This window comes from Pygocentrus nattereri, chromosome 7 (genome assembly GCF_015220715.1).
Source record: "Pygocentrus nattereri isolate fPygNat1 chromosome 7, fPygNat1.pri, whole genome shotgun sequence".
Lineage (NCBI taxonomy): Eukaryota > Metazoa > Chordata > Actinopteri > Characiformes > Serrasalmidae > Pygocentrus > Pygocentrus nattereri.
The window spans coordinates 27,609,283-27,629,515 of record NC_051217.1 but is presented as its reverse complement, the minus strand read 5'-3'; the positions used below and the strand labels follow the sequence as shown (position 1 = coordinate 27,629,515).

The 20,233-nt window shown below is 40.9% G+C and overlaps 1 protein-coding gene and 1 non-coding gene across 4 annotated transcripts in view; both read left to right on the top strand.

The window, feature by feature from the left end:
• The window catches only part of dhx34 (DEAH (Asp-Glu-Ala-His) box polypeptide 34), a 32,154-nt gene that overhangs the window by 2,980 nt on the left and 8,941 nt on the right, over positions 1-20,233 (top strand). For all 3 annotated transcript variants that reach the window (XM_017686254.1, XM_017686257.2, XM_017686256.2), the window contains exons 5-8: positions 3,453-3,670; positions 4,294-4,468; positions 5,318-5,511; positions 5,915-6,016. In XM_017686254.1, the coding sequence (XP_017541743.1) occupies positions 3,453-3,670; positions 4,294-4,468; positions 5,318-5,511; positions 5,915-6,016 (689 nt within the window). The remainder of the gene's footprint in view (positions 1-3,452; positions 3,671-4,293; positions 4,469-5,317; positions 5,512-5,914; positions 6,017-20,233) is intronic.
• LOC119263764 lies at positions 14,560-14,666 on the top strand. The gene has a single exon (XR_005130498.1). It is a non-coding gene; the product is annotated as a U6 spliceosomal RNA (small nuclear RNA).

Below are 20,233 nucleotides of genomic sequence, written 5' to 3'. Positions count from 1 at the left end.
ATTGTAGAAAAAGATCAGGAAGTATGAAATTTTTAATCTTTCAAAGTTAAATACAAGTTTCTATCATGGTATTCTTAAATTCTCTCAGGAAATCTAGAGTGCTAATTTGTACAATTCTTTTTCATTAAAAAAAAAAAAAAAACTTGTTTCAAGATTCAGTGTCACAGACTCAATAGGGCTGGGTGATTCACTGACATAATCAGTGGCTGTGTTTGAAATGGCGCACTACATACATCTACCATGCTGATTATACCCAAAAGTAGTATGCAGTGTATGACATGAATTTCTCTTGTAGACCAAAGACATGTGGATGACATACTGCTCAGATATTTTTCCAGTCATTCCAGAAGTGCGCAATTACTGACATAATGACTTGAATATTTTGATTAGCTTTGGTTTCAGTTTTCTTCTATACATTAAAATGGCAACACTACAGAAATTTGACCAAATGCTACTGGTACTCTGGTAGTCACACCAGCTTTCTCTGCTTTTCTTAAAGTGGGTTTGCCTACTTTGTCTATTTAAAAGTAAACTTTCTGAATAAAGTGGATAAAACAGTAATTCTGAACAATCCGCTCAGCATTGGCTTTTTTAGGCTACCTGTAGAGTCACAATGCTTTATATTTAGTCAGGTTGAAAACAGGTGTGTTTGGAAACCACACAGGTGAAACCAAAGCTGACATTTTTTAAAAGATTATTTGTAGCTTTAAAGATGGATAAAACGTCCTGCCCTCTGATAAGGTAGTGTTTTAAAAGTCACAAAGGCACATCTCTTGAACAAAATGTAAACATACACGTGGAAAAAACAGCTAGCAATGGTTGCTAAGCAGTGATTAGAGGGCTGCTGAAAATGGACCTCAAAGGAGTCTCAAGGTGGTCTGATCGGCTCCGTCTTGGATGCTTGCAGGCTGGGCACACCCCTTTCCTGTAGTATGGGACACGGCTTGTGTCGTATACTGGATACTGTACAGTGCGCTACAGAAGAAGAGTAGTATACAGTGTATATATCCTATTATACAACAGTCAGTTCCGGCCATGCAAGCTGACTGGTTGAGAAGCTTTCTAACCATGCTGTTATTTCACGCCATAACCGCAAATTTTTTTCACAAACACTGTATCGCTCTGCTGAAATGACATTGCTAAGCAATGATGTTGACAGCTGCAGGAGACACTCAAGCCATTTGAACATTTTTACTTCTTACTTTACGCACAAAGAGAAAATGGATACGTTTAAGATTACATTTGACCTACAGCTGATTTGGTCAGGCTCTGAAGATGATACTACACTAAATTCCGAAACTGTCATTACCACTAAGCAAACTCAGCAGCTGTGACAAAAGAACACCTAAACAACCTGGAATTATTACCCTTTGCCAAACAAAATGGGCTGTAAAATGCGTTACAGACTGGCTAGAACAAAACAAGGAGATGGAGAACGAACTGCTGGCTGTGCAGCAACTGAGTGGAGTTGGTTACTCTGACGTAGAAAGAAGCTGCTTGTTCAGGAGCTATAATTTGGTGGAAGGAATTGCTAACATTAGAACGTAATAAATGTCATGTTCACGGCCCAATTAATTTATTTATCTTTATTTACTTAATTTGAAGTCGTGTGTAACAGCCATGATGTTATTTCACGATAACACAGTCACTCATGTTCTATTGCTTAAATACATTATACAGTAAAAAGTACTGCAAGTTACGGTATACAGTAATATTGCTTAAAGACAGTATGCAGTATGTTATTTCAAACATGGCCAAGGTCTTCGATTGCGGAGATACGTTGTGTTTGCCTACTCCAGAAAACACACCACAGGGTCACAGTATTATCTACTTTTTTACAGCGAAAAAGGTGGTGCTGTTTACATTGCCTGAACAAGGTTGTCACAGCCTTGTCACATCCTCATTATTAAGTAACTCTGTTATATGGTGCCATGACTATTGGTAACTTAGCAAAGCTCCATGGTGCACAACATTTAACTTATGAAGATTCTTGGAAGCTGTGATGGCAAACTGACAATGTTGCCGCTGTGTTGTCACAATGTTGTCAGATAACATTGTCACAACTTTTTGAGGAATTACATTTCAATGTTGTGACAATGTTGTGGGCATCAAAACAATAGGTTGTCACAACGTTGCCACAGCATAACTGTTATAACTGGGATATTCTGCAAATGCCTCACATTGGATTAAGATGGCTACACCAAATCAAAGCATGTGGATATACATGCAAACCGGACCACTTTGTCAAGATGGCAGTAAGAGAGCCCTGTTTATTATTTCTCCTTTCTCCATTCTATTAGGATAATCAACCTGTGGAATGTCTTTCTGTTAGTTGTAGACTCTTAAAAGTAGTTTTGTAAATGTTTCTTTGTTGCCCTCATGTTAAAAGTAATTGTACCGCTGATGTTATTTGGCCGTTTCATATTTTCTGTTTACTTCATAGACCCTGTATGAGTAAGAAAAAGTCTTCAACATGAGACGTTACAGACTGTTGTTACAGTCTGTAAATGATATCAGTTATTTTGCTTGCCCCACACTGATGCAAAAATACATTTGCCAGTGATTATCTTATCAGCATATTACTTTGATGATGAAACAAGTCAATCACAACCATTTTAAGTAAAAACACTGACTAGTTCAGTGAAAGGGTTTGTATGACATACAGTGAGTAATTTAGGTGCCACAGCAACCTTTTGAGTATAAGGTGCAATACTTTTTGGTCATGCATTCTACAAACATGATCTGTTGTTGTTATTGTGACTATAATTAATTTTATAACACAACAGTGATGTGGAAGTTAGACTAATTTTAAAATATGTCACAATCATTCTAATGTGCTTAATGTCACTTTTTCAGGATGAGGCAAAGCAGTGTGGAGGCCTTTGTCGACAAAAGAACCCAAATTTTTCTCTCTGATGTTGAAACAGTATTAACTTGTTTTTCATTCTTCAGTGGTCCAATGTCATCTCTCTCTCTTGTTGTCTGCTTGTCTGTTTATTTGTCAATAAATGTTGACAAATTTCACTTGCCATCCCGGTTTTGGTTTCAGTTATCTTTTTTAAGATGTATACTCTGAGATTAAGGGCCAGTTTTAAATTAAATTGGGGTTAGGGCTTACTTAAAATTGAGACAATTTATTTCAGGTTACTGCATAATCACTCCACTAGTAATAAGTAATTTCCACTTAAATTAGTTGTTCTTTGGTCTTAATTTTTTCAGTGTGCCAAAATGTAATAATGCAAAAAGAATTATTTGCTAATGTTCAGTGCATTTCACTTATTTCTGTAGCAAGTTTAATATGCAGTAATTTCATCTAAAAAAAAAAAAAAAACAGCATTTTTTTGCTTGCTTTTGCAAACCTTTGAACACTTATCAACGCCTACATATTTATATGTAAATTGCAGGAAATTAATTTTGACCTTTTTGTCCTCTGACCAATGTGCAACTGGTAGGTAAAGTAAAGGAGATGAGTTTTGACGTGAAGGCAAAGATGCAGAGACTTCAGGAGTTCTGGATTAGCCGTGCCAGTGCTGAGCAGAGGAAGGGCCGCGCAGGACGAACTGGACCAGGAGTCTGCTACCGGCTGTATGCTGAGTCAGATTATGAGGCCTTTGCCCCATACCCAGTCCCTGAGATTCACAGAGTGGCTCTAGACTCATTAGTGCTCCAGGTGTGCATATAGTTACCCACTCCCACCAGTCTAAGTCTTCTGGGGCAAGGTAATACTGCCTCACATTTACTTGGCAGCATTTATAAGTTTGTGAGTGAGTTCATACATGTTGTTGGGAATGCCACTTTATTCTCATGTGTGTTTTTGCAGTTGCCCCATTTTAAATAACTTCTATGCCTATACATTACCCTAAAACATCAACAGATGGTTGATTTCTGTCAATAGAAGTGGTTCTAGCCTACATTAAAAGACAAAACTCAGTAGACTGTCTGAAGACAGGTAGATGTACAGCTTGCAAGTCTAAGTCTGTTGTAGTGTCTGAAGTTGGTCAGGATGCTCACAGCAAAAATAAAACTTTTCCAGACTGATTAGAGCACTCATTTGCATATTGAAGCATATATACAAAGTTCAGTATGACTTAATTACAATTGTCATATTCTTTGCAGCCTTAGTTTACAAGTGATACGTAGCAGGTTTTTGTAGTTAAAATTATGTACTAATATCACTGCAGTGCAAGTGCAGACTGAAACAGAAGAGAGTTTGCAGAAGTGCCTGCCTGTTATTTTTCACTTTCATGTCATCAGTCCCCATTACAAGTGAGATATGTGTTTGTTTTTGTGCAGATGAAGAGTATGGGTCTGGGAGATCCTTTGTTTTTTTCCTTCATAGACCCCCCTCCATCCTCCAGCATTCAGACAGCTGTGACATATCTGAAGGAACAAGGGGCACTGGATGTCCATGGACAGCTCACACCAATTGGAAGGCTGTTGGCCCAGCTGCCTGTGGACGTGGTTATTGGTATGAGTGCTTTTGTTTTCTTAATGAACAAGAACATTTTTTAAGCTACTGAAAAGTATGCCAAGTAAAGACAGATATTTTACTCTAAAATAATGTAATTCATTAGCTATATAGTATTGTGCTGAAGGCACACAGTTTCATTTATTCAATTCAAAGGTGTTTTTTTCCAGTGTCAGGACAAAAATAGAAAATGCATTTAACAGTAAATATAGGAACACATTTTTTTCCAACATTTTTGTGTCCAAACTTTGCCTTCATTACAGACTTACTTTCATTTCTTTAAAATTAAATGAAAATTTTCTTATTTTTCCCTTTTTTCTTATTTACAAATTACAGCTTTAGACCTTATTGCACATCTCAGTTGGCAAGTTTGTGTTCTAGTTGATTTTTATTTTTTTTTTATTTTGTGTCTATTTTTTCTCAGTAACAGCTTCTTGACAGTTACACATCCTTTCAGACCTATAGCATTGAGTTGTCTTCTCACAGTGAAAGGGTACACAGAAACATCTGAATGTGGACAAATTACATAGATAGATTTGATATTATACTTAATATTTTAAAAAAATAATGGAAAATTAATAATAACACTTAAGTTTTGACTGGAAATTGAATAACCTTTGCACAGTTGTTGTAAATGTTAGGGTCAAGCAGTCCAATGTTTCTAGATTGAAAGTATGGGTTTGTGCATGTATGTTTTTAAATAACATGAATTCATTAATTAGTGAAATGTACAGTTGTATATTCATTTTAATCAATAATGAATGGTCAAGCAGTCAGATTGTTCTGGATTAAGTGTGTGTGTGTGTGTGTGTATGTGTGTGTATGTGTGCTTGTGTTGTGTGTTTTTAGGTAAAATGCTAGTCCTGGGTTCACTATTCAGCCTGTTGGAGCCAGTGTTAACTGTAGCTGCAGCCCTTAGTGTTCAGTCGCCATTCCTCCGCAGTGCTCAGCACAACCCTGACTGCTCCACTGCGCGTCAGCCTCTGAACAGTGACCTGGGAGACCCCTTCACCCTTCTCAACACCTTCAATGCATGGGTGCAGGTCAGCCAGATACAAGCTGCTTACCTAGGTGGTTAAGATTTAAGGGGACTTCTCGATTTTTCTTATTTATTAATTAATTATAATTTCTTAGCATTTATTTTGAAATATTGGTTGGATTGCACCAAGACTGATGGCTGAAATATTTAAATATGAAAATATGAAAAAAAAAATTTAAATATCTGAACATAGGAACATGGCTATATATGTAGTTAAGTCAAAGTAAAAATGCTACAATAAGGCAGCAGTAGTTGCAACAAACTAATTAAAACAGTTAATAGTTCTTTTTAGAACAGCTAAAGACATTCTGTCTCATTGAATATTATGCATGGTGTTTTTTTATAGGTCTATCAATATTATTTCTAGTTAGATTACTAATTCTGTTTGACTTTTTGGTCCTCTGTAGGTGAAAGGGGAGAGGGGAGGTGGTTCCAAGAAGTGGTGCAAAAGAAGAGGACTAGAGGAGCAGCGACTGTATGAGATGGTCAATCTGAGACGACAGTTTAAGGTAAACTGAAGGTAAATGTGTGTGTGTGTGTGTGTGTGCGCGCGCACGTGTGTGTATATTAGGGGTGAGAATCTCTAGGCACCTCACGATTCGATTACGATTCACATGGCTGCGATGCAATTATAAAACAATCATCGATGCATCTTGATGCATTTTTTTCTGTACATCTTTTATCACTGTGTGACAACTTTGTGCTTTTAAAGCAAAGTATTTATAATAGTTCATTACGAATTTACTTGCAATATCTTGTATTAGTGTATTAACAAATGGAAGTGGTTTGGTAAGTGAACTGGAAGGCTCTCATTCACTGCTCTTGTTTGGAGCACATGAGACACTGCTGCCACTAATCTGTGATAAAATGCGCAGTTAAATTAAAATATGATCCTATGGTTTCAAGGTGAAGGTAGGGTTACATCAGGGATCAGATTTGAGCCCCTTCTTGTTTGCAATGGTAATGGACAGGTTGACAGATGAGGTCAGGCAGGAGGCTCCATGGACCATGATGTTTGTAGATGACATTGTAATCTGTGATGAGAGTAGAGAGCAGGTGGAAGAGAATCTGGAGAGGTGGAGGTTTGCACTGGAGAGGAGAGGAATGAAGGTCAGTAGATATAAGACGGAATACATGTGTGTGAATGAGAGGGAGGCAGGTGAAAAGGTGAAGATGCAAGGAGTAGAGGTTGTAAAGGTGGATGACTTCAAATATCTTGGGTCAACCATCCAGAGCAATGGACAGTGTAGAAAAGAGGTGAAGAAGAGGGTGCAGGCAGGATGGAGTGGGTGGAGATGGGAGTCAGGGCTGATGTGTGACAGAAGGATAGCAGCAAGAGTGAAAGGGAAGGTTTACAAGACAGTAGTGCGTCCTGATATGATGTATGGTTTGGAGACTGTGACTCTGTCTAAAAGACAGGAGGCTGAGCTGGAGGTGGCGGAGATGAAGATGCTGAGATTTTCATTGGGAGTGACAAGGATGGACAAGATTAGAAATGAGCAGATCAGAGGGAAAGTGGTGGAGCAGTTTGGAGATAAAGCCAGAGAGGCCAGGTTGAGATGGTTTGGACATGTGTTGAGGAGGAATAGTGGATATATTGGTCAAAGAATGTTGGAGATGGAGCTGCCGGGTAGAAGGAGAAGAGGTAGACCTCAGAGAAGGTTTATGGATGTAGTGAAGGTGGACATGGAGATGGTTGGTGTAAAAGTAGAGGAGGCAGTGGATAGGGCAGAATGGAGGCAGATGATCCGCTGTGGCGACCCCTAAAGGGAGCAGCCGAAAGAAGAAGAAGAAGAAGAAGACATTAAAATATGATCCTGTGGCAGTAGATGTTCACACAGCACATTACAGCTGTTTAATCCATTTAATCCAGTGATTTTTCAGTTTTGGTCTTTTTGTAGAGTGCAGGCGACTTCTGTGTCAGTAAAATGTGTTCGAGATGAGACGCTAGATCTCGGCTCCAAATTGGGCAGCATAGTGCAAAAGCTCCGGTTCTCAACAACACAGAACAGACCCTAATCCTTGGCAATAAAAGTAGTGACAGAGTTTGTAATTCACTTCTAATTTGGTTGGAAGCTCTGACACGCTTCCTTGAATATTTGGAGAAGAATGGACTTATTCGCCTTTATAAGCACTGCAGTTGGTTTCCTGATACGTTAAATCTGCAATGAGAAACTGTCAAACACTAAAAAGTTGTGACAAAAGGTCACTTTTGAATGTTGGTGGTGCTTTCACACTTGTGGTAGCATGAGACGGACTCTAAAACTCACACAAGTGGCTCAGGTAGTGCAGCTCATCCAGGATGGCACATCAATGCGAGCTGTGGCAAGAAGATTTGCTGTGTCTGTCAGCATAGTGTCCAGAGCCTGGAGGCGCTACCAGGAGACAGGTCAGTACACCAGGAGATGTGGAGGAGGCCGTAGGAGGGCAACAACCCAGCAGCAGGACCACTACCTCCACCCTTGTGCAAGGAGGAACAGGAGGAGCACTGCCAGAGCCCTGCAAAATGACCTCCAGCAGGCCACAAATGTGCATGTGTCTGCACAAACGGTTAGAAACCGACTCCATGAGGATGGTATGAGGGCCCGACTTCCACAGATGAGGGTTGTGCTCACAACCCAACACCGTGCAGGACGCTTGGCATTTGCCAGAGAACACCAGGATTGGCAAATTCGCCACTGGCGCCCTGTGCTCTTCACAGATGAAAGCAGGTTCACACTGAGCACATGTGACAGATGTGACAGAGTCTAGAGACGCCATGGAGAGCGATCTGCTGCCTGGCATTTCTTTGGAGGGCCGCACAGCCCTTCATGTGCTCGTCAGAGGCAGCCTGACTGCCATTAGGTACAGAGATGAGATCCTCAGACCCATTGTCAGACCATGTGCTGGTGCGGTTGGCCCTGGGTTCCTCCTAATGCAGGACAATGCTAGACCTCATGTGGCTGGAGTGTGTCAGCAGTTCCTGCAAGATGAAGGCATTGAAGCTATGGACTGGCCCACCCGTTCCCCAGACCTGAATCCGATTGAGCACATCTGGGACATCATGTCTCGCTCTATCCACCAACGCCATGTTGCACCACAGACTGTCCAGGAGTTGGCGGATGATTTAGTCCAGGTCTGGGAGGAGATCCCTCAGGAGATCATCCGCCACCTCATCAGGAGCATGCCCAGGCGTGGAGGCCACACACAATACTGAGCCTTATTTTGACTTGTTTTAAGGACATTACATCAAAGTTGGAACAGCCTGTAGTGTGTTTTTTTCCACTTTAATTTTGTGTGTGGCTCCAAATCCAGGCCTCCATTGGTTAATAAATGTAATTTCCATTGATGATTTTTGTGTGATTTTGTTGTCAGCACATTCAACTTTGCACAGAACAAAGTATTCAATGAGAATATTTCATTCAATCAGATCTAGGATGTGTTATTTGAGTGTTTGAGTGTGTGTGTGTGTGTATATGTATGTGTATATATATATATATATATATATATATATATATATATATATATATATATATATATATATATATATTCAGCAACCGAGGATCAGAACACCACTGCCCGATCCACAAAGCCCTACTACTGCCCTTCCCATTGGTGGTGGGTCGATGGGAGGTGGGACTCATGTAACCCCTTCGGGCTGGACCAAAAGAGAGGAGCTGAGCTGTCAACTGATCACCACCTAGTGGTGAGTTGGATCAGGTAGTGGGGGAAGATGCTGGTCAGACCAGGCAAACCCAAACGTATAGTGAGGATTTGCTGGGAACGTCTGGCAGAAGAACCTGTCAGATTGATCCTCAACTCACACCTCCGTCAGAACTTTGACCAGCTATCGGGGGAGGTGGGGGACATTGACTCAGAATGGGCCATGTTCCGTTCCTCCATTGCTGAAGCGGCTGACTGTAGCTGTGGCCGCAAGGTAGTTGGTGCCTGTCGGGGCAGTAATCCTCGAACCTCGGCTCCGAAAAGATTCTGGCAAACCGTCAGGCGACTCAGAAGGGGAAAGCAGTGTGCCACTAGCACTGTATATAGTGGAGATGGTATGCGGCTGACTTCGATGGTGCCAGACTGGGGTGGTGGTGCCTCTTTTTAAAAAGGGTGTGTTCCAACTACAGGGGAATCACATTCCTCAGCTTCCCTGGTAAGGTCTATGCAGGGGTACTGGAGAAGAGAGTCCGGCTTATAGTCGAACCTCGGATTCAGGAGGAGCAGTGCGGGTTCCGCCCTGGTCATGGAACACTGGACCAACTCTTCACCCTCTGTTGTGGTAAAGAAAGAGCTCTCGATTTACCGGTCGATCTACGTTCCCACCCTCACCTATGGTCATGAGCTTTGGGTAATGACCGAAAGAATAAGATCGCGAATACAAGCGGCCAAAATGAGTTTCCTCCGCAGGGTGTCTGGACTCTCCCTTAGAGATAGTGTGAGAAGTCCGGTCATCCGGGAGGGACTCGGAGTAGACCCGCTGCTTCTTTACGTTGAGAGGAGCCAGTTGAGGTGGTTCGGACAGCTGGTTAGGATGCCTCCTGGACGCCTCCCTCGTGAGCTGTCACAGGCAAGTCCACCAGGGAGGAGACCCTGGGGAAGACCCAGGACACGCTGGCGTGACTATATCGACCAGCTGGCCTGGGTGCGCCTCGCAATCCCCCCGGAGAGCTAGTGGAAGTGGCTGTGGAAAGGGACGTCTAGGCCTCATTGCTTAGGATGCTGCCCCCACGGCCCGAACTCCAAGTAAATCAAACTTCTGTGAAATCAAACTGTCCACATAGGAAGCAACAGTGATTGACAATCAATTTCACATGCTGTTGTGCAAATGGAATAGACAACAGATGGAAATTATTAGCAATTAGCAAGACCCACTCAATAATGGAGTGGTTCTGCAGGTGGGGACCACAGACCACTTCTCAGTACTTATGCTTTCTGGCTGATGTTTTGGTCACTTTTCATTTTTGTGTTATTTTGTTGTCAGCACATTCAACTTTGTACAGAACAAAGTATTCAATGAGAATATTTCATTCATTCAGATCTATCAATCAATCAATCAACCTTTATTTTGACTCGGAAGTACATTGAGGGCAACCCTCATTTTCAATGTAGCCGAGCATTTACAAAAACAGGGATTGACATGACAAAGAAAATAATAACTACATTTAATCATTTTGAATTAAAAGAAAATTTTAAATAACAGTGAATAAAAGATAAAAGTAGATAAAAATAGAACTTGAGATTTAAATGATAAGAAATTAAGATCAAAAGTAGATAAGAAATTAGTAAGGTAATAATACAATATCACAAATTTAAAAAAGTAATGATAAAAAACTTTAAAATAAATAAATAAAAAGAGATAAACTAAGGAGAACTAACACAAAAATAAAAGTTACGAATAAATATGATTAAGTAAAACAGGTACAGTCTGTCTGTAGGTGGTTTGATATTAAAAGTTTGATATTAAAAGTGACACCAGTGAGCTGAGTTTTAGTGTTTCCTGTAGTGAATTCCAGCTCACTGGTGCACTGTGACTAAAAGCAGATTTTCCCAGTTCAGTAAAAACTCTTGGTACCTGGCAGTTGATCCAATTACTAGAGCAAGTCTGATCATTACTGTTATTTGTATTCATCAATGAAGTGATATATTCTAGCAAATGACCGGAGAGTGTCTTATAAATAAAAATCAACCAATGTGTTTCCCTTCGTACCGTTAAAGAGGGCCACCCAACTTTCGCATACAGCTCACAGTGGTGAGTTCTGTACGGATCTCCAGTGATGAACCTCAGGGCAGAGTGATACACTGGGTCCAGTAATTTGAGAGAGCTGGAGGGAGCATATTTATAGATAACGTCACCATAGTCCAGCACTGATAGTAAGTTGCTTCAACTAGTCTTTTTCTGGCGTGCATGGGGAAACAGGACTTATGTCTATAAAAATAACCCAGCTTCTGTCTGTATTTACTATTTTATTTATGTGTGGTTTAAAACTGAGTTTATCATCCAGCCATATGCCAAGGTATTTATATTCTGTGACTCTCTCAATAGTGGATCCTGCCAGGGTAGTAATATTTACAGTACTAAAATCAGTATTAAAAGAACTGGAAAACAGCATGAACTTAGTTTTCGTGGCATTTAAAACTAATTTGTGCTTAACCTGCAGAGCGTTAAATGAGCTCTGTAATTTTCTTGTTGCAGCATGAATAGAATCAGCTGAGCAATGTAAAATCGTGTCATCTTCATAAAGGTGAATTTTGCAGTCTGAGGTTGAAGCAGAGGTAGCAATATCATTTATGTAGATATTAAATAAGACTGGACCCAAAATTGAACCTTGTGGTACACCTTTAGATACAGATACCAACTCTGATTTCAAATTATTCAATGCCATGCATTGATTTCTGTCAGTGAGGTAGTTTTGGGTCCAGTCCAGCGCAGTTGCATCAAAGCCAATCTTTTCTAAGTTCCATAAAAGAAGAGTGTGATCAACTGTGTCGAATGCTTTTAAGTCAATAAAAAAAGCTGCACAATGTTTCTTCTCTTCTATGTCTGAATAAAGATTGTTTAAAACCAGTGTCATAGCAGAGAGAGTGCTGTGACCTTCTCTGAAACCAGACTGATATTTAGATAAAACAGAATTTTCATGAAGAAATTATTTCAATTGCTGGTTTACTAGAGATTCTAACATTTTTGCTAAACATGACAGTTTTGAGATTGGCCTATAATTATTCAGATCTGTTGTCTCACCACCTTTATGCAGAGGAATTACATGAGCTGTTTTCCAGACCCTGGGAATTCTGCAAGATAAAACTGAAAGATTAAAAATGTATAAAATGTATTCTAAAATAATCGGGGCTGCGAGACGCAATAAAAAGGGGTCCAGCCCATCTTCTCCAGTGGCTTTTCATGGATTAATTTTAGCCAGGGCATTAGCTACTAAATATAGAGAAAATGGCTGGAGTGAGAAAAGACCATGCGTTTTAGAAACAGTAGAGCTGAGATCAGTTTTATTCAATAGGTTTGTGCTATTCTTATCAAAGATGTGGCCGGCTGCAGCAAAATGTGAGTTAAAGGCTTGGCATATTTCCTTCTGGGCAGAAATCAGCTGCTTGTCAACTAAAACGCTTGTTGGAAAAAGGGGGGAATTATTTTTTAGAGAATTTACTATTTTCCAGACGTTTTGAGGGTTTCTAGTGCTGGTGATTAAGCTAAAGTAATATTCTGATTTAGCTTTTCTAACAGCAGAAATACATTTATTTCTCAGCTGTCTAAATGTAAGCCAATGGTCTCTCTCCCCTGAGCAGTTGACCAAGCTTTATTTCTGGCCTTAAACAATGAGGAAACTTCACCTGTAAATCAGGGACTTGATCTGTCTCTGATTCTTGACTTTTTGAATGGGGCATGTTTGTTTACCACTGTTAGGAAAGTTTTACTGAAGGATGTGTTATTTGAGAGTTCCCTTTATTTTTTTGAGCAGTGTATATATAATGTATCTGTGTGTCTGTATACGTGTGTGTGTGTGTGTGTGTGTGTGTGTGTGTGTGTATATGTATGTATGTATGTATATATACACACACACACACACACACACACACACACACACACACACACACACACACAAAAAGTTGAATGTGCTGACAATGGAATCACACAAAAAGCAACAATGCAAATCAAATTTATTAACCAACGGAGGCCTGGATTTGGAGTCACACACAAAATTAAAGTGGAAAAACACACTACAGGCTGATCAAACTTTGATGTAATGTCCTTAAAACAAGTAAAAATGAGGCTCAGTATTGTGTGTGGCCTCCCTACAATGCCTGGGCATGCTCCTGATGAGGTGGCGGATGGTCTCCTGAGGGATCTCCTCCCAGACATGGACTAAAGGATCCGCCAACTCCTGGACAGTCTGTGGTGCAACGTGGCGTTGTTGGATGGAGCGAGACATGATGTCCCAGATGTGCTCAATGGGATTCAGGTCTGGGGAATGGGCAGACCAGTCCATAGCTTCAATGCCTTCATCTTGCAGGAACTGCTGACACACTCCAGCCACATGAGGTTTAGCATTGTCCTGCATTAGGAGGAACCCAGGGCCAACCACACCAGCATATGGTCTCACAAGGGGTCTGAGGATCTCCTCTCGGTACCTAATGGCAGTCAGGCTACCTCTGACGAGCACATGGAGGGCTGTGCGAAAGAAATGCCACCCCACCCCATTACTGACGCACTGCCAAACCGGTCATGCTGAAGGATGTTGCAGGCAGCAGATCGCTCTCCACGGCGTCTCCAGACTCTGTCACGTCTGTCACATGTGCTCAGTGTGAACCTGCTTTCATCTGTGAAGAGCAGAGGGCACCAGTGGCAAATTTGCCAATGCTGGTGTTCTCTGGCAAATGCCAAGCGTCCTGCACGGTGTTGGGCTGTGAGCACAACCCCCATCTGTGGACGTCGGGCCCTCACACCATCCTCATGGAATCGGTTTCTAACCGTTTGTGCAGACACATGCACATTTGTGGCCTGCTGGAGGTCATTTTGCAGGGCTCTGGCAGTGCTCCTCCTGTTCCTCCTTGCACAAGGGCAGAGGTAGCGATCCTGCTGCTGGGTTGTTGCCCTCCTACGGCCTCCTCCACATCTCCTGGTGTACTGGCCTGTCCCTGATAGCGCCTCCAGGCTCTGGACACTATGCTGACAGACACAGCAAACCTTCTTGCCACAGCTCGCATTGATGTGCCATCCTGGATGACCTGCACTACCTAAGCCACTTGTGTGGGTTGTAGAGTCCGTCTCATGCTACCACGAGTGTGAAAGCACCACCAACATTCAAAAGTGACCAAAACATCAGCCAGAAATCAGAAAGCTACTGAGAAGTAGTCTGTGGTCCCCACCTGCAGAACCACTCCTTTATTGAGTGTGTCTTGCTAATTGCCAATAATTTCCACTTGTTGTCTATTCCATTTGCACAACAGCATCTGAAATTGATTGTCAATCAGTGTTACTTCCTAAGTGGACAGTTTGATTTCACAGAAGTTTGATTTACTTGGAGTTATATTGTGTTGTTTAAGTGTTCCCTTTATTGTGCTCGCTACGGCAGCACATGTACTAAAATTGGATCAATACAGAGAAGATTAGCATGGCCCCTGCAAAAGGATGACACGCAAATCCGTGAAGCGTTCCATATTTTTGGGGGCAGTCGTGGGCTGGAGGTTAGGGAACTGGCCCTATGCCGGAAGGTCGCCTCTTCGATCCCCAGCACAGACAGTCCATGACTGAGGTGTCGTTGAGCAAGACACCTAACCCCCAACTGCTCCCCGGGCGCCATGGATAGGGCTGCCCACTGCTCCGGGCAAGTGTGTTCACTGCCCCCTAGTGTGTGTGTGTTTGTGTTCACTAGTGTGTATGTGGTGTTTCACTTCACGGATGGGTTCAACGGAGATGGAATTTCCCTGTTTGTGGGATTAATAAGGTCACTTATGTTTTTTGAACAGTGTGTGTATATATGTGAATATATATATACATACAAAGCCAACACAAAAACACACAGTAAACACAAAAGTTTTCAAACGGTACTTTTTCGAAAAAAGCTATCCAATACCAAATACCCCAAGTGAAAAAATTTATTAGACAAATCTAGACTTCATAACTGCCAGAGCTCTGTTGAATCTAAATATCACAATCAATATCAAGTAGAACCTTCCCAGCATTATGCCATGGTCAAAAGAAGTTTTGAAAGAGATGAGAGAGAAAGTTAGTGAAATGCAAATCCAATTCCAAAAAAGTTGTGACAGTAGATAAAATGCTAATGAAAACAGGTAGCAATGCAAAAGCTTTTTGAACTGTGTTCAATTGGAAACAGTACAAAGACAAGATATTTTTAACTATGTATTATTATTTATATATAGCTACTAAATTTGATGCCTGTAGTGCATTCCAAAAAAGTTGGGACAGGGCCATATTTACTACTGTGTTACTTCGGTTTTCCTTATAACAATGTTCAGTAATCATTTGAAAAACTGTTTTTCTGACAGTAGTGAATCTTTATTTTCATTCTTGCTTCACTTCAACTTCTAAAGAGTTGGGTGTCTCCGTTGTCAAATACTACGCTTTATAATATGCCACATGTTTTCAATGGAAGACAGGTCTGCACCACAGGCAAGCCAGTCGAGCACCTGCACTCTCTTACTACAAAGCCACACTGTTAACACATGCAGGATGTACCTTGGCATTGTCTTGCTGAAACAAGCAGGGACATCATTGAAAATTACATGGTAGCATATGTTGTTACGAAATATATGTGTAAACCTCAGTATTAACGGTGCTATCACAGATTTGCAAGTTACACTATTGGGACACCCCTCCTAATCATTGAGTTCAGGTGTTTCAACCACACCCATTGCTAACAGGTGGATAAAATTAAGAATATAGCCTTGCAGTCTCGATAGACAAACACTGGCAGTAGAATGGGTCATATTGATGTGATCAGTGACTTTAAAATGACACTGTCATAGGATGCCACCTCTGCCACTAGTCAGTTTATGAAATCTCTGTCCTGGTAAATCAGCCCCTGTCAACTGTAAGCATTATTATTGTGAAATGGAAGACTCCGGGAGCAACAACAGCTTAGCCACAAAGCAGTAGGCTACTTAAGCTCTCCAAGTGGGGCTGCCAAGTGCTAAAGCGCACAGTGCCTATTCTCTGTTGAATCAATCACTAAAGAGTTACAAATAACCTCTGGAAGCAGCATTAACAAAAGTAAAGCACGCAGCCGCTGGACTCAGTAGAAACATGTTCTGTGGAGTGATGAATCATCATTCTTCACTCTCTGTCTGACAGTCTTATGGACGAGTCTGGATTTGGCGAACAGAAGAACATTAGCTGCCTGACTGCATTGTGCCAACTGTAAAGTTTGGTGGAGGAGGGATAATGCTATGGGGTTGTTATTCAGGGGTTGGCCTAGGCTCCTTAGTTCCAGTGAAGTTAAATCTTAATGCTTTAGCTAGGGCTGGGCGATAAAATAATTATCGCAATATAACTCTCATTGATAGAGCTATAAGAACTGTTTGATAAATTTTCCATATAATACATTGCTCTCACACTTCCACATTCTGGCAACAGCCCTGGAGGCGTTTTCTGCTGCCAGGAAAGCGACATTACTCTGCTCGGCTCAATTCCAAGTTTTTGATTAGAGAGGGAGGGAGTAAATTATGTTGCCAAATATGCTTTAGCAACGTCTGACACATGGAGTTCTACATTCCCTGTTTGAGTGGAGCAATCAGTGATCTGTTCTCCTGTGACCAAGTGTGAGTGATGAGATAAGAGGTGTAACTGTACTGGCTTAGAGTGAACACACCTTTCCTAACCTCCTAACAAGCTTTAACAGTTTTAAATTACATCAGCTCCTCGAAATTACATGGCTGTGTTACAGCGCTCAAACAATCATATTTAAGTATTAGTGCTTTCCCAAGCCCAAGACCTGGGCTCATGCAAGTTACAGCACTGATTTAAACAAAAGTAAACTGAGGACCCTGTGAGGCATTGGAGAGCAGGAGAATGCTATCTTTCCAGGTTAGCTGTTTTTAGCAGCTGGCTAACTTGAAGCAGCACTGCACCACTCGCACAACACAGCAATCTAATTTTACTGTAGATAAAGCACCAATTTTTAAACATACCTAAAAGGAGGACACTGTTTGTTTGGTGTTAGTTATATTGCGGTTTACCCTGCAAACTACTATAGAGAAATCCAGACATCTGCTAGCAGGTGTTTGAAAATTGTGATATACTCTGATGTGGATGTGGTAGGAGCAATGGCAGAGCCTTGTGGCCATGCTTTTCCAGCTGGTAAAAACAGCTAACCAGAAACTTTCTCCCACTCTCCCAAGATAGACTTGTGAAATGTTCCACTGTTTATGTTCTGACCACAGTGGATAGATTAAAACAGCAATTAACCACTCAGGAGGAAAAATCAGCCTTCAAACTTGAAAGAAATAAGGATTTCACATTGTTCGCAATATGCCTAGATATCAAACGATATGAATTTTGTTTATCATAACATTTTTGGCCATATTGCCTCGCTCTAGCATACCAAGACATTTTGGACAATTGTATGTGGAATTCATTTGTGGGAACAGTTTGGGGAAGGCCCTTTTCTAGCATGACTGTGCCCCAGTGCGCAAAGCAAGGTCCATAAAGGCATGGCTAGCTGAGTTTGGTGTGGAAGAACTTCACTGGCCCACTCATAGCTCTAACCTAAAATCAAGCACCTTTGGGATGAACTAGAATGGAGATTGTAAGCCAGGACCTCTTTTCCAACATCATTGTCTGATCTCACAAATTCTCTTCTGGATGAATGGGAAAAAAATTCCCACACGCAGATTCTAAAATCTTATAAAAAGCTTCCCAGAGGAGTGTAAGCTGTTATAGCTGCAAATGGGGACCAACTCCATATTATTGCCTATGGATTTAGAATGGAATGTCTAAAAATTTCTCTAGGTGTAATGTGTAGGTGTCCCAATACTTTTCTCCACATAAAGAGCACTTGCCTTTGATACTTATGTACCCTACAGCAAAACAGACATTGGCTTTTGAACTGTGCATTGGTAACAGTCAGGATGGTCTGTTTCCTCTTTTGCCCTAAAGTTAATCTTTTCTTTTGCCAAGGAAGAGAGCAGGAGAGTCTGAAAACAGAGCTTTATACTTTGTCTTCTACTCCCCCAAGGCCCTAGTTTTGGTCATAAAAAAGTGTTCTCATAGAACTAGATCCTATTGTTTAAAAAAAAACAAACAAAAAAAAAAATCATAGTTGTGTTTCTTGGGTACTTGGATCCTACTGTAAATAGTTTAGTGTGGTAAAAAGTGTGTTCTGTCCCAGGAAAGCCAAAATTATGCCCGTAGATGGGGTCATAAAATGTCATTTGGACTGTCGTAAATTAATACAAGTAGCCAAATTTTAAGGAAAACAAACAAAACGATGAGGGAAAAAAAAAGAAATAAGAAAATAAAACAAAATCCCAACATTTCTTCTCCTTGAACGCAACTGAAGCATTAAATACAACCAGTGTAACTACTATGCCTTATTTAATTCCAAAGTTACTTATTCCATTTTCAGTACTGTTCAGTACTGAGGGCGCCATCTGTGGTTAATGGAGCACTGACTTTGTTCTTGTGGTCTGCAATTGCTTGAATCCCTTGCCACATCCGTTGGGGATCCGAGTTAGTGTTGAAGTGGGCTGCAATTTGTGTGCTGTACTTGTGCAATTTGCAATTTCTGTCCCTGATTGTGTGACTCATTTCATTCTTTCCCCAATAATTTTCACTTTAGCCTAGAGGATATTGACGGAACGTGGAGTGTGTTCACTTTTTCTCAGTATTAGAACTAGTCGTTTGAGAATTTAACCATTTAATTTTTCCTGCTGTTTCAAAGATTGCCACTGGTCCCTTGTCTGTACACATTTAGAACCATAACAGTGGTTTTGATCCCATTCTGACTCCTCTGGAATAGCAAACCTTTCATACATTTTTTCCTTTTTCTTTGAAAAGAATTGACCTAAAATCTGCAGTACATCTCCCTTGAATTGACCATGATCATGCACATGTAGATGTTAAATCATACCGGGAAATCCCACAAATGTTTAACGCTAATAAAAATCCTGTACATTTAACTTGGGAACATTGCCCCACAGAATTAAACTGTAAACTACCTCCCCATATTGTCAGACCCATGAACACCATCCCATGTTCCCATGTTCCCATGTTCCGTGACCCAGAGTCAATAGGACTTATGCAAGTCCTCTCTTTTGTCTGGCGGTTAAGCAGGAGGTCTCACTCATTGTTTTTTTTTGCAATGCTAAACAAAAAAGAGGAGATTGTCCCAACTGAGTCACTGGATCAGCTACAGTTGATATTTTCTTTTGTAAAGGAAGAAAGCAGGTTTGCAGAAATTACTTTATTGTAGAAGCATGCTGTCCATCTTCAAACCCGGTCAGCAGCTTAAAACAGAGCTTTATGCTTTGTCCACTCCTCCCCCAAGGCCATAGTTTCATTTGTAAAAAGCCAAAGATCTATCGTTTAAAAAACCGACTTTGCTTTCTCGGGGACACAGATCCTGTTTTATTTACTCTAGTTAAATACTGCCCTGTGATGGACTGGCATCCTATGACTCCATGAACTGGATAGGCTCCAGCACGACCCTGAGGGAGAAGCGGCTTAGAAAATGGATAGATTATTTAACTATCCATCCAATCTTAAGGAAAAGGAGTAACACTTAAAACTATGGAAACATAACAGTGAGGAAAATAAAACAAATGAGACAAAATCCTAACAGCCATGAAAACACAATGTCCATTATTTCCAAAAACAATTTAAAAGGTGGTCTCACAGACCACATCACATCTCCACTTTGCATCAGTCCATTTTTATGATGGGTTTTAGCCCACAGATGTCAGCAGCATTTTGCTGATACATGACTTAACTTGCAGTTTAACTTTTATTAATGCAATTTTTAATGCAGTGATCTGAGGAATCAAAGGTCACAGGCGATCTGTGTTGTTTTTCACCTTGTCCTTTATACACAGATTTCTCTGGATTCTCTGAATCCTATAACAATGAACTAGAGATGCTGAAATCCCTAAACGCAGATGCTTGTTGAGGAATGCTATTCTTAAACTGTTGACACATTGAATCACATTTTGATTCGTCCTCTCTTTTATAGGACTCTGCCTTTCCTGAAAGCCCCTTTTATACTCAAACATTATTG